The 20,209-nt window shown below is 48.1% G+C and overlaps 1 protein-coding gene across 2 annotated transcripts; it reads right to left on the reverse strand.

Annotated features, from left to right (window-relative positions):
• Positions 1-5,947: 5,947 nt before the first annotated feature.
• Positions 5,948-19,398, reverse strand: LOC121627429 (insulin receptor substrate 2-like). Of its 2 annotated transcripts, none has more exons than XM_041966337.1 (3): positions 16,531-19,398; positions 15,637-16,133; positions 5,948-8,732 (listed from the first exon to the last, which is right to left on the reverse strand). In XM_041966337.1, the coding sequence occupies exons 1-3, from the start codon at positions 19,206-19,208 to the stop codon at positions 8,728-8,730; spliced, it is 3,180 nt and encodes a 1,059-aa protein (XP_041822271.1). In that variant the 5' UTR covers positions 19,209-19,398; the 3' UTR covers positions 5,948-8,727. The 2 variants fall into 2 exon arrangements, with proteins under 2 accessions (XP_041822271.1, XP_041822270.1); XM_041966336.1 differs by having other exon boundaries at positions 15,637-16,136.
• Positions 19,399-20,209: the final 811 nt, after the last annotated feature.

Here is a 20,209-nt window from a genome sequence, read left to right on the forward strand (position 1 = left end):
TTGACCTGTTGACCCTCATGGAACGTGGAGTGCCGTTGCTGAAGAAGGACCTAAAGAGAAACGCCGATAGTAGATCATCGCTGAGTACACGGCCGCTCACTTCCCACAATTCTCTTCCTTCTTTTCACAAGTTAGGAACAAACAACAGACCATAAGAGCAGAAGTTAAAAGAACATCCTCAGCACCAGCCCGAAACCACAACCTTCCCATAACCTTAACTTTTAAAAACCTTTTAAGTCTTCTACTTCATATTTCCATTGTTTTTTTGGGCTCTCGGGATGGAAATGTCATCGAATGGATCATGGTATTCATGGTTCCCAGAGGATGAATCCCACTGACTTTGGTGATTCCTTGATATTTTCTTGAATGTCTCAACAATTTACTGGTTTAATTCCCAGTCGAGCTCCTCTTCCAGTTTCAGCGCAGATGACCTGTTTTTCCGACCAAATTACCGCGAATGGTGGTTGTTATTCTATCAATATCACCAGAAGTGGTGCCGGTTCCTAATGATTGTTGCACAGAAGTCACAATTCTGCAGAAAAAAACCTGATTTGTTTTACAGTGGAAACAATTAAAATGGTCTGTCTGGAATAAAATGATGGATGTTACTTGCAAATGCTTGCTGAGTGCTGGCAGTGTGTTTCCACGTGACTGCGTGTAATCAAATGAACAAATCCACTTAAGGTTGCTTATTTAGTGAACATCTTCGCGTCTTCGCATGATCCCCCGAGGAAAATAATTTCACACCACTTGCAGACACCCAAAATTTCCTGATCTTCAAAACAGGGATGTCACAAGTTCGACGACGTCAAGCCTCCGAATTGCGCGATGATGATGCAGATTTCACGGCTCCAGTGTCTCGGGCCATGATGAATTCCTTCTTGCTCGTCTGCATGTGCGTACGAGCATGTGATTGTGAATGATGAATTGCAACAATTCTGGTGATCCTTTAACCATCACCAGCTCAAAATTTTACATTCACTATTGGTTTTATGACTTAATGCAACAAGGTGCTGCCGTGGCGTGCAGAAAATCCTTCAGGACTGCATATCCCTGCTGGGAATGACTGCCATTCTGGGGAGGGTGAGTTGTCTGAGGAGGAAAAAGCATGCATGCCAAATATGTCTATGATTCTGCCTTCACACGATTGTATTTGTGCATGTGTGTGCGCGCGCCATACCACTCTTGTATGTTTCTGAATTTTTCTTTTCTGGCCCTTGGAGCCCGACTGCCTTTTTAAATGCTAATGCATTTGGATGCCGCTTTGCGTTAGCCTTGCGTTCGCCCCACCAGGGTGCAGTTTATTTTCAAGCAATTCACGGGGGTGGGTGGTGGGCGAGTGGAGTAACCGCTCGTGGGGCAGACAGCGATTTTCTTTCAAGTTTTAATGGGGCCTGACAACTGCATCCAGCGAGTCAAACCACCCAACAGACGCTGTCATCCATTATTTTCCTTGTTGCATCTTTTGACACTGTTTGACAGCGATTCCGTTCCCCATTTCTTCCAGATGTTGAGAAATCCGCTGCTGCACCTTCCGTTTCAATCTGCTGACTCTGGCTCCCTCTGAATGGCCTCCTCTTCCTGGAAGCTAACGAGGGGCAGGGCGTCTTTGTTTGTCCACCTTTTTCAAAGTATAGGCCGTCCTGGTTGATGCAGACGCAGTCGTAAAATGATGGTTATCGTTCTTTTGTTTGTTGTAGTCACCCTGATTATAGCACATTTAAAGTTGCATCGTAAGACGAGGTGAACTTGCATTTAATATCAGGATAATGTCCCCGGAGTGGGCCGAGAACAGTGAAGTCAATGCTGCAGTATATCACTCCTTACGTTCATGTGTCTTTCCAGTTTCCCGAACATCTCTCATGCTTACACATGCAAAATATTCCACACGTGAACAGGAGTTTAATATGCGCTCACATCATTGGCTGCTCGGTTGGTGAGCCGTCTATCACCTACAGGCAAAGTATCATAACGTCAACAAACATACAGCAGCGTGTAACGTATTCAAAGGTTAGAAAACCGACATGGCAGCATTTTCTCAGCCAATGGAAGACCATGTGGTCCTTTCATTGGTTTGAGTAGGGTAAGCAGCCAATGTTTGACTGGCAAAAGCCGTTTTTTTTTGTCATTAATTGTGATCTAGCACGGTATTTCTAAAATATATGTCAGTATGTTATGTTTTCATGTGGGATCACGAGTGCTATGGGCCTCAGTCATCTCCTCTGTGGAGAACCAGAGCTGGCTACTGTAAGTGGGTCACAGCTCCACCCTGCTGCTGCGCGGCGAAGTTCAATGAGCCCGGCTGAAACCCTCCTTAGGCTGATTCAGGGAGAAATAATGGGGCCAGCGACTCCCAATCCCCTCAAGAGCAGCAGCACAGCACGGCAGCATGCTGGCAGGGAGGCCCAGTGGAGCGCAGGGTGGACGAGGTTGCCAAAGGAGCAGTTATTCGCTTTTTAAGACCCTAATCTAGAGCGCATACCGCACATACTGTTCTCATGTACAAGTTCATCGGGTGCATCGAGTCCATACTATACATAAAGGGACGTTTAAAGTTCGATTTCACATGATTTTTTCCAGTTTGGCCGCATTGTGCAGATCAAGGCGCTAACGAATCAGGACAGGGTCACGGGTTTAATTCCCAGTCGAGCTCCTCTTCCAGTTTCAGCGCAGATGACCTGTTTATCCGACCAAATTACCGCGAATGGTGGTTGTTATTCTATCAATATCACCAGAAGTGGTGCCGGTTCCTAATGATTGTTGCACAGAAGTCACAATTCTGCAGAAAAAAAACCTGATTTGTTTTATAGTGGAAACAATTAAAATGGTCTGTTTGGAATAAAATGATGGATGTTACTTGCAAATGCTTGCTGAGTGCTGGCAGTGTGTTTCCACGTGACTGCGTGTAATCAAATGAACAAATCCACTTAAGGTTGCTTATTTAGTGAACATCTTCCCGTCTTCGCATGATCCCCCGAGGAAAATAATTTCACGCCACTTGCAAACTCTCAAAATTTCCTGATCTTCAAAACAGGGATGTCACAAGTTCGACGACGTCAAGCCTCCGAGTTGCGCGATGATGATGCAGATTTCACGGCTCCAGTGTCTCGGGCCGTGATGAATTCCTTCTTGCTCGTCTGTGTGTGTGTACGAGCATGTGATTGTGAATGTGATTCTAAATTTGGGAATAATTGAGGGCATCCAGGAATAGACCAGATAGACACATGCACACACACACACATATACACACACAATTACTTCAAAGGAGCATCCTGTAAACTGTATTTTAGGAACCCTTAACTGTTGTTGCACAGCTTGAGAAATTCACGTCCCTGACACACTTTATTTAGCGAGCTGTCCTTTTCGTTGAGGACGACGACCAGGAACAACAAAAGCATCATGCAACAGAGACTTCTGTTTTCGCGTCCCTCTCCTGCGGTTTGCCTTCAGAGCAGAAATGTGCCCATACAGATTTCGTTGAAGAAAAAGAGAAGAAAAACTGCTTCTTCTTTTTTTTTCCCTCTCTCTCAGACAGACAGTCAGTGCAGAGAGGGGTGAGGAACATTGTGTCCCTCCTGGTGGCGTGGTGGTGGGTTCTTATGTAAGGCTGGTTTCTGCCTGGCAGCAGAGCAGAGCCCCACTGACAGTGTCATACTGCTAATTAATACACACCAGCTCGAGGTGTGCCCTCAGTGGCTGCTTGGGCATGCGTGTTCATTTTGTATTTGCACTGTCGAGATGGAAACTTGATGAAGCGGTGCCCGTAAAGAATGTAAAGCTGCACTAGAATCACATTGTGAGCGTGTGAAATTTTTCCTAATTATAGGTTTGGCGGTTCAAGGGGACGTGCTGGGTGAGACCCAGGGCGACTCATTAAATTGATACGTGTAGAATGAGAGTCGTGGTAGCCCGAACGCTGCTCGCTTTCTGCTCCATCCGCGAATAAGTCACAGTGTTGGCCGATCCTATGTTGCATTTTCCACGTCTGCTTTTTCACCTGCCGTGTACCAACTCCTGTCGTTTCAGATTCCTCCCACTCCCCATCACCCGGCCTTCCCCGCCTTCCTGCACACCTGTTCCCACTTCCCCATCAGCCCGGTAGCGTGCATGCCAGCCGACTTCCATGCATTCCCAGTCAGATCATCTGTCGTGCTTCTGCCTTCACAGTTTCTCTTCTTGCTTGAGTTCTGCCCTACCTGCCTTCTGGACTCTTGCTCCCTAGCCTGATTTCCCTATTAGATAAGTTTTCCTCATCTCCCGTGCTTGCCTGGTTATGACTTTTGCACATTTTACATTACAGGGTGCAGGTGAACTTTGTTTCGCTGGCCTGGTCCCAGAGGCATGAAGAATATCCAGCATGCATCAGACCAGTCCGTCTCACCTACTGTGTCCCACAATGCAAAGCGCTGGAACAGCCAGGTAGACCCTCTTACCCCACAGTCACACAGACCACTCAGCCAACATGTTTTACCACTGCTTTTCTGTCAGGACATAAGATTTGAGTGCATTATTGAACTTACGCACCTACTGCCAAGGGGGAAATGTTCCCAATATGAACCAAAAAGTCCCATCAATCAACAAGTTTTTTGAAAAGCACCCTGTTTGATTGAAGCGAGGATAGCATCACGCTTCCACAGCAACAGAAATACCGGGAGGACTCGCTCCAACCTGCGTAACTTTTGCAGTGAAGGAATGCGACAAAACGCCAGTGAATCTGCTTCCTTCCAGTCATCAGACAGGTGGGACCCATCTCTCAGGTACATGTCCTTTTGGAAAATCCTCATTTGTAAATTTTTTTTCAGAGCATAAAGGGATGCTACATGGTAACGGTGGTGAATTATTAGCTAGCTTTCTCAGGGTGAGATGAGAATATTGATACCATCTTCATGTCTGCGTCAAGTGACCTGGAGCAAGGAAGTTAGCTTAGTTTAGCTCAGCAAAGATTGGAAGCAGCTAGCCCAACAGGTTGCACCAGACCAAGTAAAGCAAGCCTTTATAACTTGTGCTTGTTAATGTTATTTATTTAAAAGTTACATAGTGTTGTTTTAATCTGAAGAAACTAGATCTGTAGAGACATTATCATCTCCAGTCACTGTCTGTTCTACTTATTATATTATTTACTTATCTATATATTTTGCTTTTTTTACTGGTGGTTTTATCTTACTATTACGTGATCATCTTTGCTGCTGTAACCCTGCAAAGTTCCCAGCTGTGGGATAATTAAAGGATTGTCTTATCTTATCTTGACTTCATGCTGTGGACCTGCTGACCTCCCGACTTTCACTCCACAGTTTTTTTCTGGAGACGTGTGGCTTGGCAGGAAGTCATCGGCTCAGTATGGACTTCCTGCCCGGGCGTCCGTCTGAAATAAAACACTCGCAGAGAGAGAAGGTCTGCGCTGGAGAGCTCGGCTCCTCAGCCTTCACAGGACGGAGGTTGGATATCCTCCTCTCTTGACACACAGTCAGGAAGCGATTAGACTCTGTGCCAAACGCTCGATGTTCCAGGGGGGGCTGGGGAGAAGAAGAGGGGCAGGCTGGGATTTGGAGTCTTGTGAGGTTTATAATGAGTGGTTTAGAGGAGGATAAACACATTTATAAATCAGTTTACCCACATTTTAGGTTAATGAACTTGTTAACATGATGCTTCTATTTTCATTTCATGTAATATTTATAAGCATTATTATATCTTATTTTACTTTATGTTAATTCTGGGGTTTTTTTTATATAAAGCACTTGGTGCATGTGATCACTTTGTTGTAAAGCACTTTGAGCTGCAATTCTTGTATGAAAGGTACTATACAAATAAAGTTTTATATCAAACTAATGTTATTTACAGTATATTTATTTTAATAACTTCATAATATTGCATTGCAAAGGTCTTAGGCAGCATGAGATATTACTTATGGAAATCAAAAATGAAGACAAAGTTGTACCTCTTTAAATAAATTCATTTATTTCTGTAGGTTGCTATCCATAATCAATACAGACAAAAGCAATACTCAACTACCAGAATTTATAAATCATTATAATCATCTCTTGTGAGCATCACAATAAACAGTATACTGAATTATGTACAATGGAAGACAACGACACATTCAGACTGAGTCAATCCGAGATCAATCCGTAAAAGAGGAGTCTGTCCATGGACACAGAGATGGGGAAAGCGCTTTGAGACGTGTCAAGAACAAAGTTATGAGCAAAAAAAAAAAAAAAAAAAAAAAACCCAAACACTTGGCAGAAAGAGAAAATGCACGAGGAGCAAAACGGCTTCTGCTCGTCACAAAAAAGAAAAAAAAATCATCGATGCAATGTTACATTTGGTTCCACGGTTGTAAACTAGATTGTATTCATGTCACTATTGCATATGCCATTAGGTAAAGTGTTTCAACAAGGCAAAGAGATCTCTATAATAAAATAGACAGAGTATTTTTTTTGTCATATAGTCACGGAGACTGTGAGGGAGGAGAGCATACAATACACTGTACAACCCCAAAGCAAAAACCTTGTCCCCTTTTTAAAAATCGGTAGCCAAAGTCTTTACACAGGAATATCATTGCAACATAAGTAAAATCTAAGTACTCTATGTATTTTCAATAGATTTTTTGTTTTTAGTTAAACTCTTTCTATGTACACAATATACACATTCAAGACTCATAAGATAAATAGATAACTCCACAAAGCGTGGTACAGCTCCAACATTACTCGACTCTGTCAAACCCGGTTCCCACATTTGTGTTTCTGCGGCATTCCCACCAGCTCAGCGATACATTCAGACATGGTGAAAAGTTTTACAATCTCCCGAACGCTGAAGGGGTCGTGGAGTCGGCACAGTGGACGATGCGAAGACCACAGTGTCAGGATGTCAGTGTTTGCGAACCGCCTGGCAGCCATTTTGGAGGTTCAGAGCGCTTAAGAAGCAGCAGAATTTAAAGGTTTTTTTGTAATAATTGTGATGAATGTGGTTAAGAAGATTATGCAATTTAAATAAATAGCATTAACAGATGAAAATTTTAATTTATTAGCACTAAACTCATCCAAGCTAAAGCCTTGGTATGACCAACACCTTGTGGTAGCTAATGTTAGCTAACGATAGCGAACCTTAGTTAGACATTGCTATGCTGTGTCAAGTTCTTCTCAGCTCATGCAAGCGTGAAACTACATGTTAGCATTTAGCATTATCCTGACATTTTGTTCAGCAAAAGTTGCACAGGCTCGCTTCAGCTTGCTAGCTTTAGCTAATGCTAGCTAACGCCAGCCGGTAGCTGATAGTGGCAAATGTTAGCAGACATGAGATACATACTGCTGCGTGCGACAGCTGTGTTTTAGCATTTAGCTGTATCCTGTATGCGTAGTTGTATAGTTATTTTATAACACTGCAGAATTCTCCTACTCCAGATCACAGTTTTTATGCCGTCTGCAGTACAGTTACTTTTTCCAGACAGCTGGTTCTCCAGTGAACCTCCATGATGGTGCCAGATGTGGCTGTTGGCCTTTCTTCTTCTACTTTTTCTGAGTTGCAGAGCCCTCCTCCCCTCAGTGCTTGTCTGGCACCGCTGACACCGGCGGCCCCCCCGCCCCCTCATTTCAGCCCTCGCTCGCTAATGCCTTTCAGTGGCTCCGCCCCTCCGCCGACACCTAGTATAGACAGTTGTGCTGTCCAATGATATCACAGCAGGAGCGGCCTGCATGGAGCTTAGCAGCAGGCCGGAGGTTTGAAGGTAGGAGTGTGTGAGGTTTTCAGGCTCAAGTGACTGAGGAACTGCGGGAGGTACAGTGCATTCAGATGCCTGGTGTTACGGGGTCTGAGCCGAGTTATAAAGACATGCATAACTCTTAAAGACATTTAGAAATATATTTCTTTAAGTCCAGCGCTTTGATTGGACAAAAAAAATAAACTAGGTTAGAATAAATAAGAAATTAGTAATTAAGAAAATACTTTAATATCAATACGATAGATCGGATCTCAAGCAGCCCCACTGTACTGTACATTTCTGAAATAATATTTTTCAACAGTAATCTAGGCTTTTTACTTTCCACAACAGAATAACAATATAGAGATGTAGGTCCAAACATACATACTGAAATAGAATATTTATCTCTTATTTCATAGAAAACATAAGGACAATATAGACATTAAGGCATTGTGTAGGTCTCATCAGACATTCAATTTCCAAAAATAAATAAAATATCTAATCTAAATATAGTAATATACTCAGTGTACCGTGGTGTCCTCGCTCCCTGGGCCATTTCTATATTAGGTTTTCATTGTTCGCTGACATACCGGTTGGTCATACTTTGTCTCAGAAACACACTCGCATACATACAGGCAGTCATTACACTACCCTCAAGTAAATAAATAGTATCTGGGTACCATTAGAGTTGTCTTACTGTCTGACTATCTTTGCGTCTGTGCTCGCGCCAGAATTTGGGTCAGAGGAGAAATGGCCCCTGAGAGCGCGGGGAACGCGAGGCGCACCGACACACAACGCACACATCAACCCACACGCGCACAATCACACCTGGCCCGCCTTCGGCGAATTCATGGCATGCATAGATGATGACCTGCTCGTTTACTAAGTGTGTGTTCGTGTGTGTGTGTCGCCGAGGGTCCGGACAGTCTTTCAGGGCCACAGTGCCCAGTGGAAGGGTCGTCTGGGTTTTTGTTTTTGTTTTATTTCGAGCAGCAGGTCGGTGAAGACGCCAAGTCAGAGGATGGAGGAGTCCTTCAGTCTGAAAGAGACAACAAGAGAGGGGGGGGGTTAGTGGAAATATCTACAAATTCAAACACTCATATATTCTTGTATATTCTCCAACAATCACATGCTATATAACTACTGTAGGATGAGCATTTCTATCCATTTACATTCAACCGTCAAGCTGATTTTTGTAAAATCTGCATGTCAAGTCCTGCATTGTTGCCATTTAGGCGTTCAAGTCGTCTCCTCTCCCTTTGTCGTCACATTGCCTCACTTCTTTGCATGTGGCATATGTTGCTGCGAGTGGCCAAAGCTTGTGGGGCTGCTGGGTAATTCAATCAGACGTCCCCATTCAAAAATTCTAATCTTTACATGAAGCCCGCTTGGACGGAAACGCAGCACAAACAACACCGGTGCCAACAATTCCGACCTTTCGGACAGCGACGTGAGCGGCCCAAGAGAACAGCCTTACACTGTGCAGCGTGAACTCGTTGACTGACTTAGATTAGGCTGTGTTATTGTGCCACAATAACAAGGAGACACTGGGGAAAACAGCTTGAATAACAAGAACAGTGAGTGCTGCACACACATGCTAAAGGCCGGGGATTTGGATTGTGTAAACTTAATTGCTTTATGTGTATTATTTGTGTGTAATGACGACACTTTGAAATCACAGGTTGTTCCTTGTTGCCTTAATGTGTTTGTGTGTGTGTGTGTGTGTGTGTGTGTGGGGGGGGGGGGGGGGGGGGGGGGGGGGGGGGTTTGTGTGACTGCACGTGCACGCGGAGCTCGCTTTTGCTCCACCTGGACTGGACTCCGCTCCATCCTAGTTCCGTCACGCTGCGGTTGGATGGTGTGTGTCGTTTCTTAACATGCCAGCTGTTTCGCCCAGGAGGCGCTTGAAGGACGGCTGGTCGGCAACGGCCGTAATTACGTAATCTGGGATGTAGAATGATGGGGGTGGGGGTCTCCTGTCGCGCTGCCGTGTTGCTATGGACACACGCTGAGCAGAGGAGGACCAGCTCAGCTGATGCCTCTCTGATGTACATACAGAGAGCTGCGGTTGCATGTATGTTACAACAGATACTGATAATTAAGTCGGATTTTGAGGCGTTTTAGCGTGTTTTAAGAGCCACCGTGTGTGTGGAGGAGGGGTCAGGGCATAAAGACGGAAGCATTTACTTGAAGGCAGAGTGGCGGTCGGGGGGAGGGAGGGGCACTGGGGCAACTGGAAGCTTCCAGGAGGAGCTGGAGTCCAGCAGTTAAAGGTTTATGCCTGTGGAGAGGGCTGCACAATGAAATGTGCGTGCAAGAAGACTGGGGACTGGGGGGCAATATAGTCGCTGCAGTCATGTGTCGTCAAACCACACAAGGATTACATGGTTGTCTTTGGGCTGGGAGACTTCTATCAGTGCAAGTCTGATGAAACGCCTTCAAAAGACACCGGATAGCCTCAAAAACGGGCGGCGGTCAGGCTGAAAGCAAGGCTGGTTTTCTCAGCTCCTCGGAGAGCTGCCATTTTTGGAGCACCCACCGAACGCATACGCACAGCAACAGCCTTGAAAAAGCGCTACCTTCACTCTAAACAGGACGATGGCGGGCAGCTGAGAGCACGAGGGATCGCTGAATCCTAAAATGAGTCCATGTATCAGAATTCGCTGGTGTGCAAAGACTCAGTGGAGTAACAAATGATAGTTGAGTTGATGTTTGGCTGATGTGAGGCGTTTGTCTTCAGCACTGCCCAGATATGATTTCTGTTGATTTTAGAGCTAAATTATGATAAACTCACATTTGGGCGGGCTAAAGCCAACAAATGCCCACACCTTGCGTTACGTATTCCCCAGCTGCTGTCCGTGGAGTAGCCGCTGGCTCTCGCTGGCTGTCTAATCTCGCCTGCAGAGGCTGTAATCTCATCTGGAGCCGTGGCTGGCTAAATGTGGGGAACGCTGGCCACGCAGTTATCTAGCAGCTAGCGCTTCTGTCTGGAACATCCCGGCCTACTTTAGCCCCCCTCCTCCCCGTGCCATGACACACACACACACATGCAGGCAAACACACACGCTGCCTGGAAACTCTGACACAAGAGCCTGCGGTGTTACGTGTGCATGTTTGTTCTCTATATATCAAGTAACACGGCATTTCTGGATTTCCTGCCTCGGCTATTTGCACTGCTTTGTTATTTCTTTGCAGGATCTCAGCTTCGGCGCAGGTCTGACGCAGATGTAAATAAACTATTCAAGAGTTCGCGCGTGCGCATGTGTGTGCGCTCGAGACAGGGCGCAGGGAGGCGGCGACAATGGGTCGGACAATCAGGCTGATGGGTAAAACCAGGTGTCACCTTTACGAGTAATTCCACAAATGCAGAACAAAATGGGGCACGCAGACAATCAAAACAGAGACACATGGGCGCCACTAAGTCATGGTGTTGGCCAAAATTCCAGCAGTGGAAAAAGTGGCATCAATGCAATTATGCAAATGTGTAATTCTCAGTGTGTGTGAGCAGCAGAGAGCCACACTAGAAAGCAACCAGTCTTCATTGCTGATTACTCTGCTGATTTGATCTCTGAAATGCATGTGACTATTTCCTCCAGCCCGAAATTGCCATTGAAATGCTTTTTGTGTCCAACCGTCCCACCAGAACCTGAAGACTTTCAGCTTACTGTCACATAAGACGGTTTTTCCCAAACCTTTAGGACTGCCACCTCTTAGAATAAAGCAGAATAAAGCACATTTTTATTAAAAAAGCAAAGATTTTAGACAAGAATTCCAATTTAGAATTCATAATGCATTTCATGAACCCCTCATATTAATCACGGACATAAGACAAAGACAAGCTGGCACTGGAGGATATTTGGCATCAATTATTATGTGATTATCGAAATAGCTGCAAATGCTTTATTTTTATGTTGGTCGACTCATCGATCAATCATTCCAGCTCTAATTTAAAAGTGAGGGAAAGCATTTAGTTATGAGAATAAAGCTCCTCTCCAATTCCCTCTTCCCCCTGTGTGTCAGTGCACACCTCGCTCTGACAGCCGCACCGACTGAGCATGCTCAGAGCGAGTTAGGGATGCATGGCTGTGCAGCTAGACCTCTTTCGCTCGCTGCACCCTCGAAGAGCAGAGCGAACAGGAAATGTAAGTAACACAGATATATACGTAACGCGCTCCGGGGGCATCATGTCTGCGGTGACATCACTCGCAGTACTACGGACCGGATGACGTTAAGAGGAAGCGGGATTTGAGGAGATGGACATGAATGCTTCTAATCTGGCCGATGAATTACACACACACGCACGATGCCGATGGTCATACTCTGCAGCCTGTGGGTGCGGCAGATGGTGGGCTGTCATTAGCGGAGGGATAGTGAGTAGGAGGGGATGTGTGTGTGTGTGTGTGTGTGTGTGTGTGTGTGCATGAGAGAGAGACATATAGTGGTATGTATGTGTTTACATGCAAGTGTAGGCTTCGGTGTAATGAGTGTTTGCATGTGTGTGAATAGAGCAGAGTGGCAGGTGTTTAACCCCCTGATCCACCCCCACCCCCTCCCACAACAAGACGCACACACACACTCTCACACACTTGCCCTCCAGAGAGTGGCCATCTGCCACTAGCACTCAGGAGGGACTCGGGGTGTTTCAGCAGGGCTCCTCCTGTCTTATAATTTTTTCACCCTCCTTCTATCCCTTGTTTCCTGCCCTCTGTGATGCCTGACGGTGAAATGGGTAAGACCCCTCCCATTAAAACGCAATCAAATCGATCCACCAGCAAACTGCAATACAAGCCTAGCTGCAGGTTGAATCGCCTCACTGTGCTAATCAAGCTTCCCAAATCGCCACGAGGAAGCAGGAGTTGGTTGTCGCCGTCAGATAAAGGTATTAGTCAGACGAAGAGGTGGAAACAGGGACGGCTGACTTGGCTAATCTGGGTCTGGTACAGAACATCCACCTGGCTGAGCTGCGGCTAGCCAGGGCCGCGAGCAGCTTGGGTGAGGGCAGAGGTAAACACCACCCCAGAGTCACATGGGCTGGTCCGCTGCCAAAACACGATGTAAACGAACACCTGACCCGTATGCCAGGCATTGAGACATCCCAGCTGACTCTGGGCGGAGCACCAAAAAACCGGATCCAGCTGTCAAAAGTTTATGGCCGCGGGGTTTCGTTTACTAGAAGCGGCGTCAGTCACGTTTCCTAACAAGGGGGCCGTCACATGGGTGTGGGGGGTAAACGCTAAATTCCAAGGGGGCCGTTGGGGCCGATCAGTTGGGCGCTTTGATCCTAACAAACAGCCGCACGTTGGTCCAGCACAGTGGCAGCCAACCAGTTATCCTGACCCGAGAGTCAGCAGGTTTTCATTCCAGCCAAACTGTTTCGCTGAGAGGGTAAACGAAGGTAATCTGTGGAGTCAAGGCGCAGAGGTGTTTGGCTGAAAACCCACAGACTTCTGGGTCAGGATGGCACATGGTGCGGGGGCCCAGCGTGACGTCCTGATAAACACGAAATCAAAGCCTTCCGCCAGTGGGGCCCGGCGCCAACAACCCCCTCGCTTGTAGCGCACTTTGACCTCCTTCACCCCGCTTCGCCACACAGCAGCAGGACTGAGTGTTCAGTAAACAAGCCATCGGGCCTGCCATCCTGGGTCCTGCGCTCCCAGAATGCACCGCGGCCGAAGTGGGCCTCACTGATGAGTTTGTTTGTTGCTTTAAACAGCTCAAGCCCCTCCCCGCCTCTTTCTACTGAGCATACAAGGCTGTGCTCCATCTCCCATTCTCTGCTTGTCTTACTTCTGCTAAGTGAACAACCTAATGAGGCAGAAGGACACGAGTGCACGTGCCATCCTGCCCCATTATGCATGCATCCATTTGCTCTCCCACAAACAGGCAGGCAAGCAGCACTGGAAAACAAAACAAGCCACTCTCTCTCTCTCTCTCTCTCTCCCTCTGCACATCTCTGCCAAGTGTTCACGGATGGAGGCTACGCCACTGAAAAAAAAAGAAAAAAAGATCCCTGGGAGAAAAAACAACCCCAACCGGCCTGGATGCATACGTGCTAGAGTCCACATGTATGTGCTTGAGTCGTCTTCTCCCTCCCTCTCGCTCGTCAGTCCCATTCAACAAGCTTTATTAGCACCATAAAAATATCTGCGCTCCACCAAAACACGTGCGCGCCAACACACCTCGGACGAAAACAAACAAACGTGCGGACACATGTTGTCGGGAGTCTGCACATCAAATGCACGAGAGGATGCGGCGGACCGTCATTAACTCGCTTTACTGCCTGTTTCGCTGAAAAAAACAGCCGTCTGCCTTCATGTCACCGTCAAAGATGTTGTCACACTGTAGTAAATTTAAAGGATGCATGAATTAAGGCTCTTCTGAGGAGGCGGTTGGTTTTCAGCGCTGTGCAGAACATCAGAAACAATAACTTTTACAGCATTCCTCTGTCTGGCGTGTTAAAAATGAAATCTAATAACACCTCTCTGTCCACACACGGGGGCCTTGTGGTGAAATAAAAGCCACTTTCTATTCAAATGGCCTGGAGCCTGGGGACAAAAACAAGCCCCTCTCACAGCAACTTTTCAAACCCGCTCTGCCAGGAATGCGGACCGTGACATCCAGTTACCTGATGGCCGCATAGCAACTCGCCCGCTTTGCTGTTTTTCCCTCGCCGCCTACAAGGACACGCACACAAACACATATCCACTTGTGCTGGGCCTCACATGTCAGCGTACGAGCCCCCACCTACCCCCACCCTCCTATGTGCTGGTGAACGCATGTGAGCTCAGTGTCCAATGAACGGCGTGAGGACAGAGAGGCAAACTTGGCTTCTGTTGTCAACATGCTGCTGTCCCTGTGCTGTTTGTTTACAACGTCTGCTGCCCCACGCCACAGCTTTGTTTTGCCCACTGGGGTATTCCGGGACAGTGTATTGATCATGGGATGGTGGGAATAAGGTGTCTATGGAGGTCACATTGATGTGCAACACATCCTAAAGCCTACCCAACTGAAAAACAACAGCCGGAAATGCCCGCGGCTCAGTGTGACATTAGAGCTGGCAGGAGCTCTTACCTGGCATTCCTTGGGCTAGCAGCATTACAGCTATAACAATAACAAACCATAGCAAACCAAATTTATAGACTTGATAAGGAACTATTTAATACATCTGACTTCATATTTTCTGTATCCTTGTGTCTGATGGTGCATAATGAATCTCTAGTCTCTCATTTCTGTTTTCTGTGCAAACAACTTCCATTCATAATAAGCGTTGGTGGAATCCCGAATTCTGCTCGTGTATTTTTAGTCTGCGCTGCCCACAACAGTAGCAGCGAGGCAGCGTCCTGCTCAGTCATGGTGCTTGTTTACTTCAGAGCTCTCAGCCTGGTCACGTTTCATAGCAGCCTTGTGCTGCGTTCACGTGTTGTGGGAAATGTCGGAGGACCAAATAGGAATGATTAAAAACAAAACCAAAGACGGTGAAGGCATGATCGACCGCGACAAAAACCAGAGGACGCTGGTCTTCATTTTGAGACTCCCCACTGGCTCTCTGTTGCTGAACTGCAAGCGCTGCCACAAAACGTTTTTCATGCTGCAGGATTTGAAAGTGCTAAGAAGCAGGAGCTTGAGAGGAGCACTTGAAGGCCACATCAGCACCACCTACTTATGTACTTTGAAATCCACAAGGCCAGTTTGAATTTGAATCAAGAGAAAATGAAAGTTTGCTTTCATCCTTGTTTTTTTCCTCTTGCACCTGCTCAGCACAGCTCTCATCTCCTACAGTAAGACTAAACTGCTTTAGTCACTTATTTTAATTAAAAAAAGCTACCTTTCACATTCTGAAACACTTAATCCCCTCCTTATAAACAATAACACCTGCAGGACTTTAAGATGAAAGCTTAGACACATTATTTAGCAGCAACACATCTGACATCAGCCTCGCTCACCTTTGGCAGTGGTTGCAGTCTCCTTGAATCCCAAACAGACATATGGTGTGCTGTGTAATCCATTGATACCCCCTTTGCAGCTGCTGGTGGGTTTGAAGCCAGCCAGGTCCTCACATTTCTCCATGTCCCTGTTGTCCAGCAGGTTCAAGGCAATGTAATTCAGCCCGTTCGGGTAGCCGGCCGAGCTCTGCCGGTTCACCGGGCTGCCGTACTCCTCGTCAGAGCCCTCGCTGCTCCGGGATGAGATGTTCTCCACCGAGCTGTGCCTCTTCACTGTGTCGCCGCGAGCGAAGGAGGGGAAGACCGGCGTCACCGTGGCGGTGGAGGAGAAGGTCTCGGAGCTGTGGCGCCGACGTCCCTGTGGGTTGGCCCGGATCACTTTGGCAGAGCAGTCGGGGCCCACCGTGGAAGAAGAGGCGGCCCCAAGCAGGAAGACCCCAATGCTTTCTGGGACTCCCTGGTCCTCCAGAGAGAGCCTCCTCTCTCTGCTGCTCTGGCTGCTGGAGAAAAATATTCAAAATATGAGATGTTTAGTCAACAAGTAGCCTTTATTTTCATTTTACTTTACTGGTAAAATAAAAGAGACCATAAAGCTGTTAACCAAAGGTTGAAAATAAACTGGAACTGCAACAATATAAAGGCGATTTGAGAGTCACAGCCTCTTCTGCACAATTCAAATCCCAAATACAGTGAAGTTGACTATCAGACACTTTACATTAATTAAAGCATTCACTGAGTAAAATTGGACTTAAATGAAGTTAATTAAAAGCATGTTTTTGTACCGACTGAATCACTGTTGCTGCTTTTTTCTGGGATCAATCTTGCAGACAGACTGTTTAAATATATTATCATAAATGATAAAAACATTGCCCCTCCCCTAACAGATACACATACCTTGCTGTGTGCTGGGGAACAAGCTGTGGAGGTGAGCTGGTCATCCCAAATGTCATCTCAGTGTAGTCATTCTTCAGCTCATCGCAGAGGCCCTGAGACCTTTTCTCGCCATCCAGATGGTACACTCCGTCCTCCCCTGAGCAGGGGCACATTGATAACTCTGGAAGTGCGTCCAAGCGCTCAGCGGGGGTGTTAGCCGCCTTGGGTGAGTGTGAGCCCAGCTCCAGGTTTATGTAGTCTGTCAGAGAGGACCTCCCCGGACCCCCACCGCTGGAACCCAGTGATGAAGACTGGCTCTCTGTAGACACAATGGAGGGCGGGGAGAATCTGGCGCCGCCGAAATCAATGTTAATGTACTCCCCGGGGCTCCGGGGTTCTCCGGGCAGGGGGTGCTCATTCATGCTGGGCAGGGTCCTCAGGGTGTCTAGGGATAGCCTGTTAGGCCTGCCCAGCCTCCCTCTGTAGGGCAGGGTCTCCGCCCGGCCGTGTCTGACTGGGGAGGGTACTGAGGGGCTCAGTGGCGAGGTCTGAGCTGCACTGGGCTGCATTACTGAGTAATAGTCTGACTCCCCCAACCTCTGCCTCAAACTCTGAGGGCTCATCAAAACATACTGGCTGCTTTCTTCATTCTTGGAGGTCTGAAGTTTAGCAGGAAGCGTGAGGGAGCCGGCCTGATAGGCTGACCTCATTGACGCAGGTTCACCAGCCATCAAGCCCAAGTAGTAATCAGGGGGGGTCTGGAGTGGGGGTGGGTTTCCAGGTGACATGTTCATGTATTCGCTGTTCCTGTCTGGGCTCTCCATGGAGGATTTGGAGCCACACCACATTCTCATGTAGCCGTTGTCCTCCAGAGAGCTGCTGCAGGGGGAGTTGTTCTTGTAGCCGCCGCTGGCAGCCGCCTGAGGATGCACCCTTGGGTTCACAATCTGCTTCGGTGCTGAGACACACATGGGGCTCATGGGCACGTAGTTGTCTGCCTTGCCAGACTGGGATGCTACACCTGGCGTCATTGGCATGTAGCCATCATCTGCAAGGTTACTACTGGAGCTCCTGGATGAACCGATTTCAATGTCTCCATAATCCTCTGGGTAGCACACTTTGGGCGAGGCGGAGTGAGAGTTCTGTCCGTGCGCCATCCTCATGAGTGTGTGCTCATCCAGGGAGGCCGAGGACAGCGGCGCCACCACCCGCTGTTGACGCGGTGTGGTGAGGGAGTGTGTCCGCTTCCTGTAAGCCTTGTCAAATGCCAGACCCTCCCCAGACTTGCTGCCATTGGCCCCCTCCATTATCATGTAGCCACAGGGGTCGCTGATGTCACGGGATGGGGGCGTGCTGGACAGAGAGTCGGGGGTGTCGCTGCGCGTCAGGGGGAGGAATTTGGGGTCACCTGGGCTGGAGCTGTAATCTTCACACAGCATGAAGCCCGTGTCACTGAGGGAGCCAGAGATGGAGGCGCTACAGCTGAAAGGCCGCCTGGCTTTGTCAGGAGTGCAGACATTAGCCCCCCCTCTTGGAGACATGCTGATGGGGCTGGAGGCAGCCGGAGGGGAGTTGGACACCGGCATGGACCGGCTATGATGCAGGTTGGAGGAGGACTCTAGCATTCTGCAGGTGCGCCCGCTGCTGAGAGTATGGGACCTGCTGAGGTGATTCCCAGAGTTTGGACTGGTGGGGCTCCCGTTCACAGATATGGACATGGACACAGGCCGGGTCACACTGCCGTCTCCCTCGCTGGCTGTTCTTATCCGACAGGACGTGAACTTTCTCCCCGGGGATGTGGTTGCCATGCTATCTGTTCTGGATCTCCTCACCAGGCCCGTCTGACTGGGGGGGAGGTTGTTGAGGTTGCGTCGTGTGGGCACAGAGATGGGGTTGGTGCTTGCAGACTGGCTTTTGCTCCGCGGCCTGAACTCAGACAGCTCCTTCATGGCCTTCATGGCCTCGAGGATGGTCTCATGGATGTTCTGCGCCACCACCGAGTCCTCTGCCTGCATCCAGAACTCTCCGGGCCCAGTGACCGCTGACCGGCCCACCTCTATGAAGAAGAAGCTGTCTGAGTGGCCACATCTCCGAATGTTCATGAGCTGTAAACTGACAGCAGCTGTGTCTGAGTTCAGTTTGACAAAGCTGATGGTCCGGCTGGATAAACACAGCCTGTACACTCCAGTGAGGTTCTTGATCTGACCCAAGCCTTTGGATTTCAAGTTGACCTGCCACACCTCCTTATAGACAGCTGATGCGGGCGTAATGAGTCCGTAGCTGGCCTCCTCAAAGCCCACTAAAGAGGAGGTGGAAGCGGGGCTGTCGTACACTTTCCCCTCGGCAATTAGATCAGTCAAAACAGCGAACCAGCTCTCCTGCTCCTGCTCGCTGTCTGCTGCCACAGCGAAGTACTCGTCCTTGGTGTAGAGGGCGATGAGGTGCTTGTGTTTGGCGTCGGCGCGCTTGTTTACGCACAGACACGAGTCCAAAGTTATGACCCGTTTCGCGGCGGACTTGTTTCTCCATTTCTTCTCGCTTTCATAATACTCCAGGCGGGCCGGGCAGCGCTCGGTCGGCTCCCGCAGCACGAAGAAGCGCCTGTGTCCGTGTTTCTGCTTCCTCAGGTATCCGCTCTTCTTCACGCCGCTCGTCCCGTTGGATAACAGGTGTCCTCCGTGCGCCGGAGGACTTGCCATTTCTCTCCGCTTCACTTTTCAACTTCCAGATAAGCAAAGCCCCCCCTTTTAAAAAAAAAGAAAAAATACAACTGAGCGAGATAAGACTTAAAACGTAACTCGTTGTTTCATCTAATCCATCGCGGACGCCGATAGCTGTGTCCGCCGTGCGCCGCGGTGAGAAGCAACAGCGCAGCCGGACCAGACCAGGGACTGATCCGATCTTGGAGAAAAACAACATGTGACGCTGCTGCTCTAAAAACAGACTAAAACACGGAGTCATAGGGGGGCGGTGCGTCCTGCAGGGGCCGTGCCTGTCCATCACCCGGCTCCGACGCCGCCTATTGGCTGACAGCAGGATTCACGGCAGGCAACCCCCCCCCCCCCCCCCCCCCCCCCCCTTGCCTTCCAAACAGCTCTCTCCTGTAGAGACAGAAATGATCATTGAATAACACGACGTCCTGCACGGCGCACAGTCAAATGAAAGCGTTATGCAAAGACACACACTCGAGGCTCGGTTATCTGGAACGAAACCACCGTTAAAATCCACTTTAAATGCATCTTAATATATGTGTGTTTACAGAGTGTGTGACAGGCCGGTTGAGCCCGTTTGGATTAATGAGGATTTGAAATGTGCAGCACATTGCTGTGCTGTAACCATTCATTTCTCAGGCAGAAACACTGTAAACAACCCTGATGTCCCACTTGTTATATAAGGGGTGTTGTGGCCTATTTTTAAACCTGTGGGTATTCCTCTGCAACTGGAACCTTGTGTTTGCTCTCTCAGTGTAGCTCACCATTCATTCCCCCCATCCAACACTCCAGCAGTGTCCACATTTGGTAATAATTATGGTCATTATCTCTTGAAAATGTAGCTTTTGCTACAAGACAAAAAAAGCCGAGAGGGGCTGAGAGGCAGCCGTGTTTTCTTTGTGATCTGATACTTCTGTTGTGCTTGTGCCGCACTTTGGTGCACATTTGCGAAATGTTTCATGTTGAATGAAAAGCAGCCATCTCACAGA

This window comes from Chelmon rostratus, chromosome 24 (assembly GCF_017976325.1).
Source record: "Chelmon rostratus isolate fCheRos1 chromosome 24, fCheRos1.pri, whole genome shotgun sequence".
NCBI classification, from domain to species: Eukaryota; Metazoa; Chordata; class Actinopteri; order Chaetodontiformes; family Chaetodontidae; genus Chelmon; species Chelmon rostratus.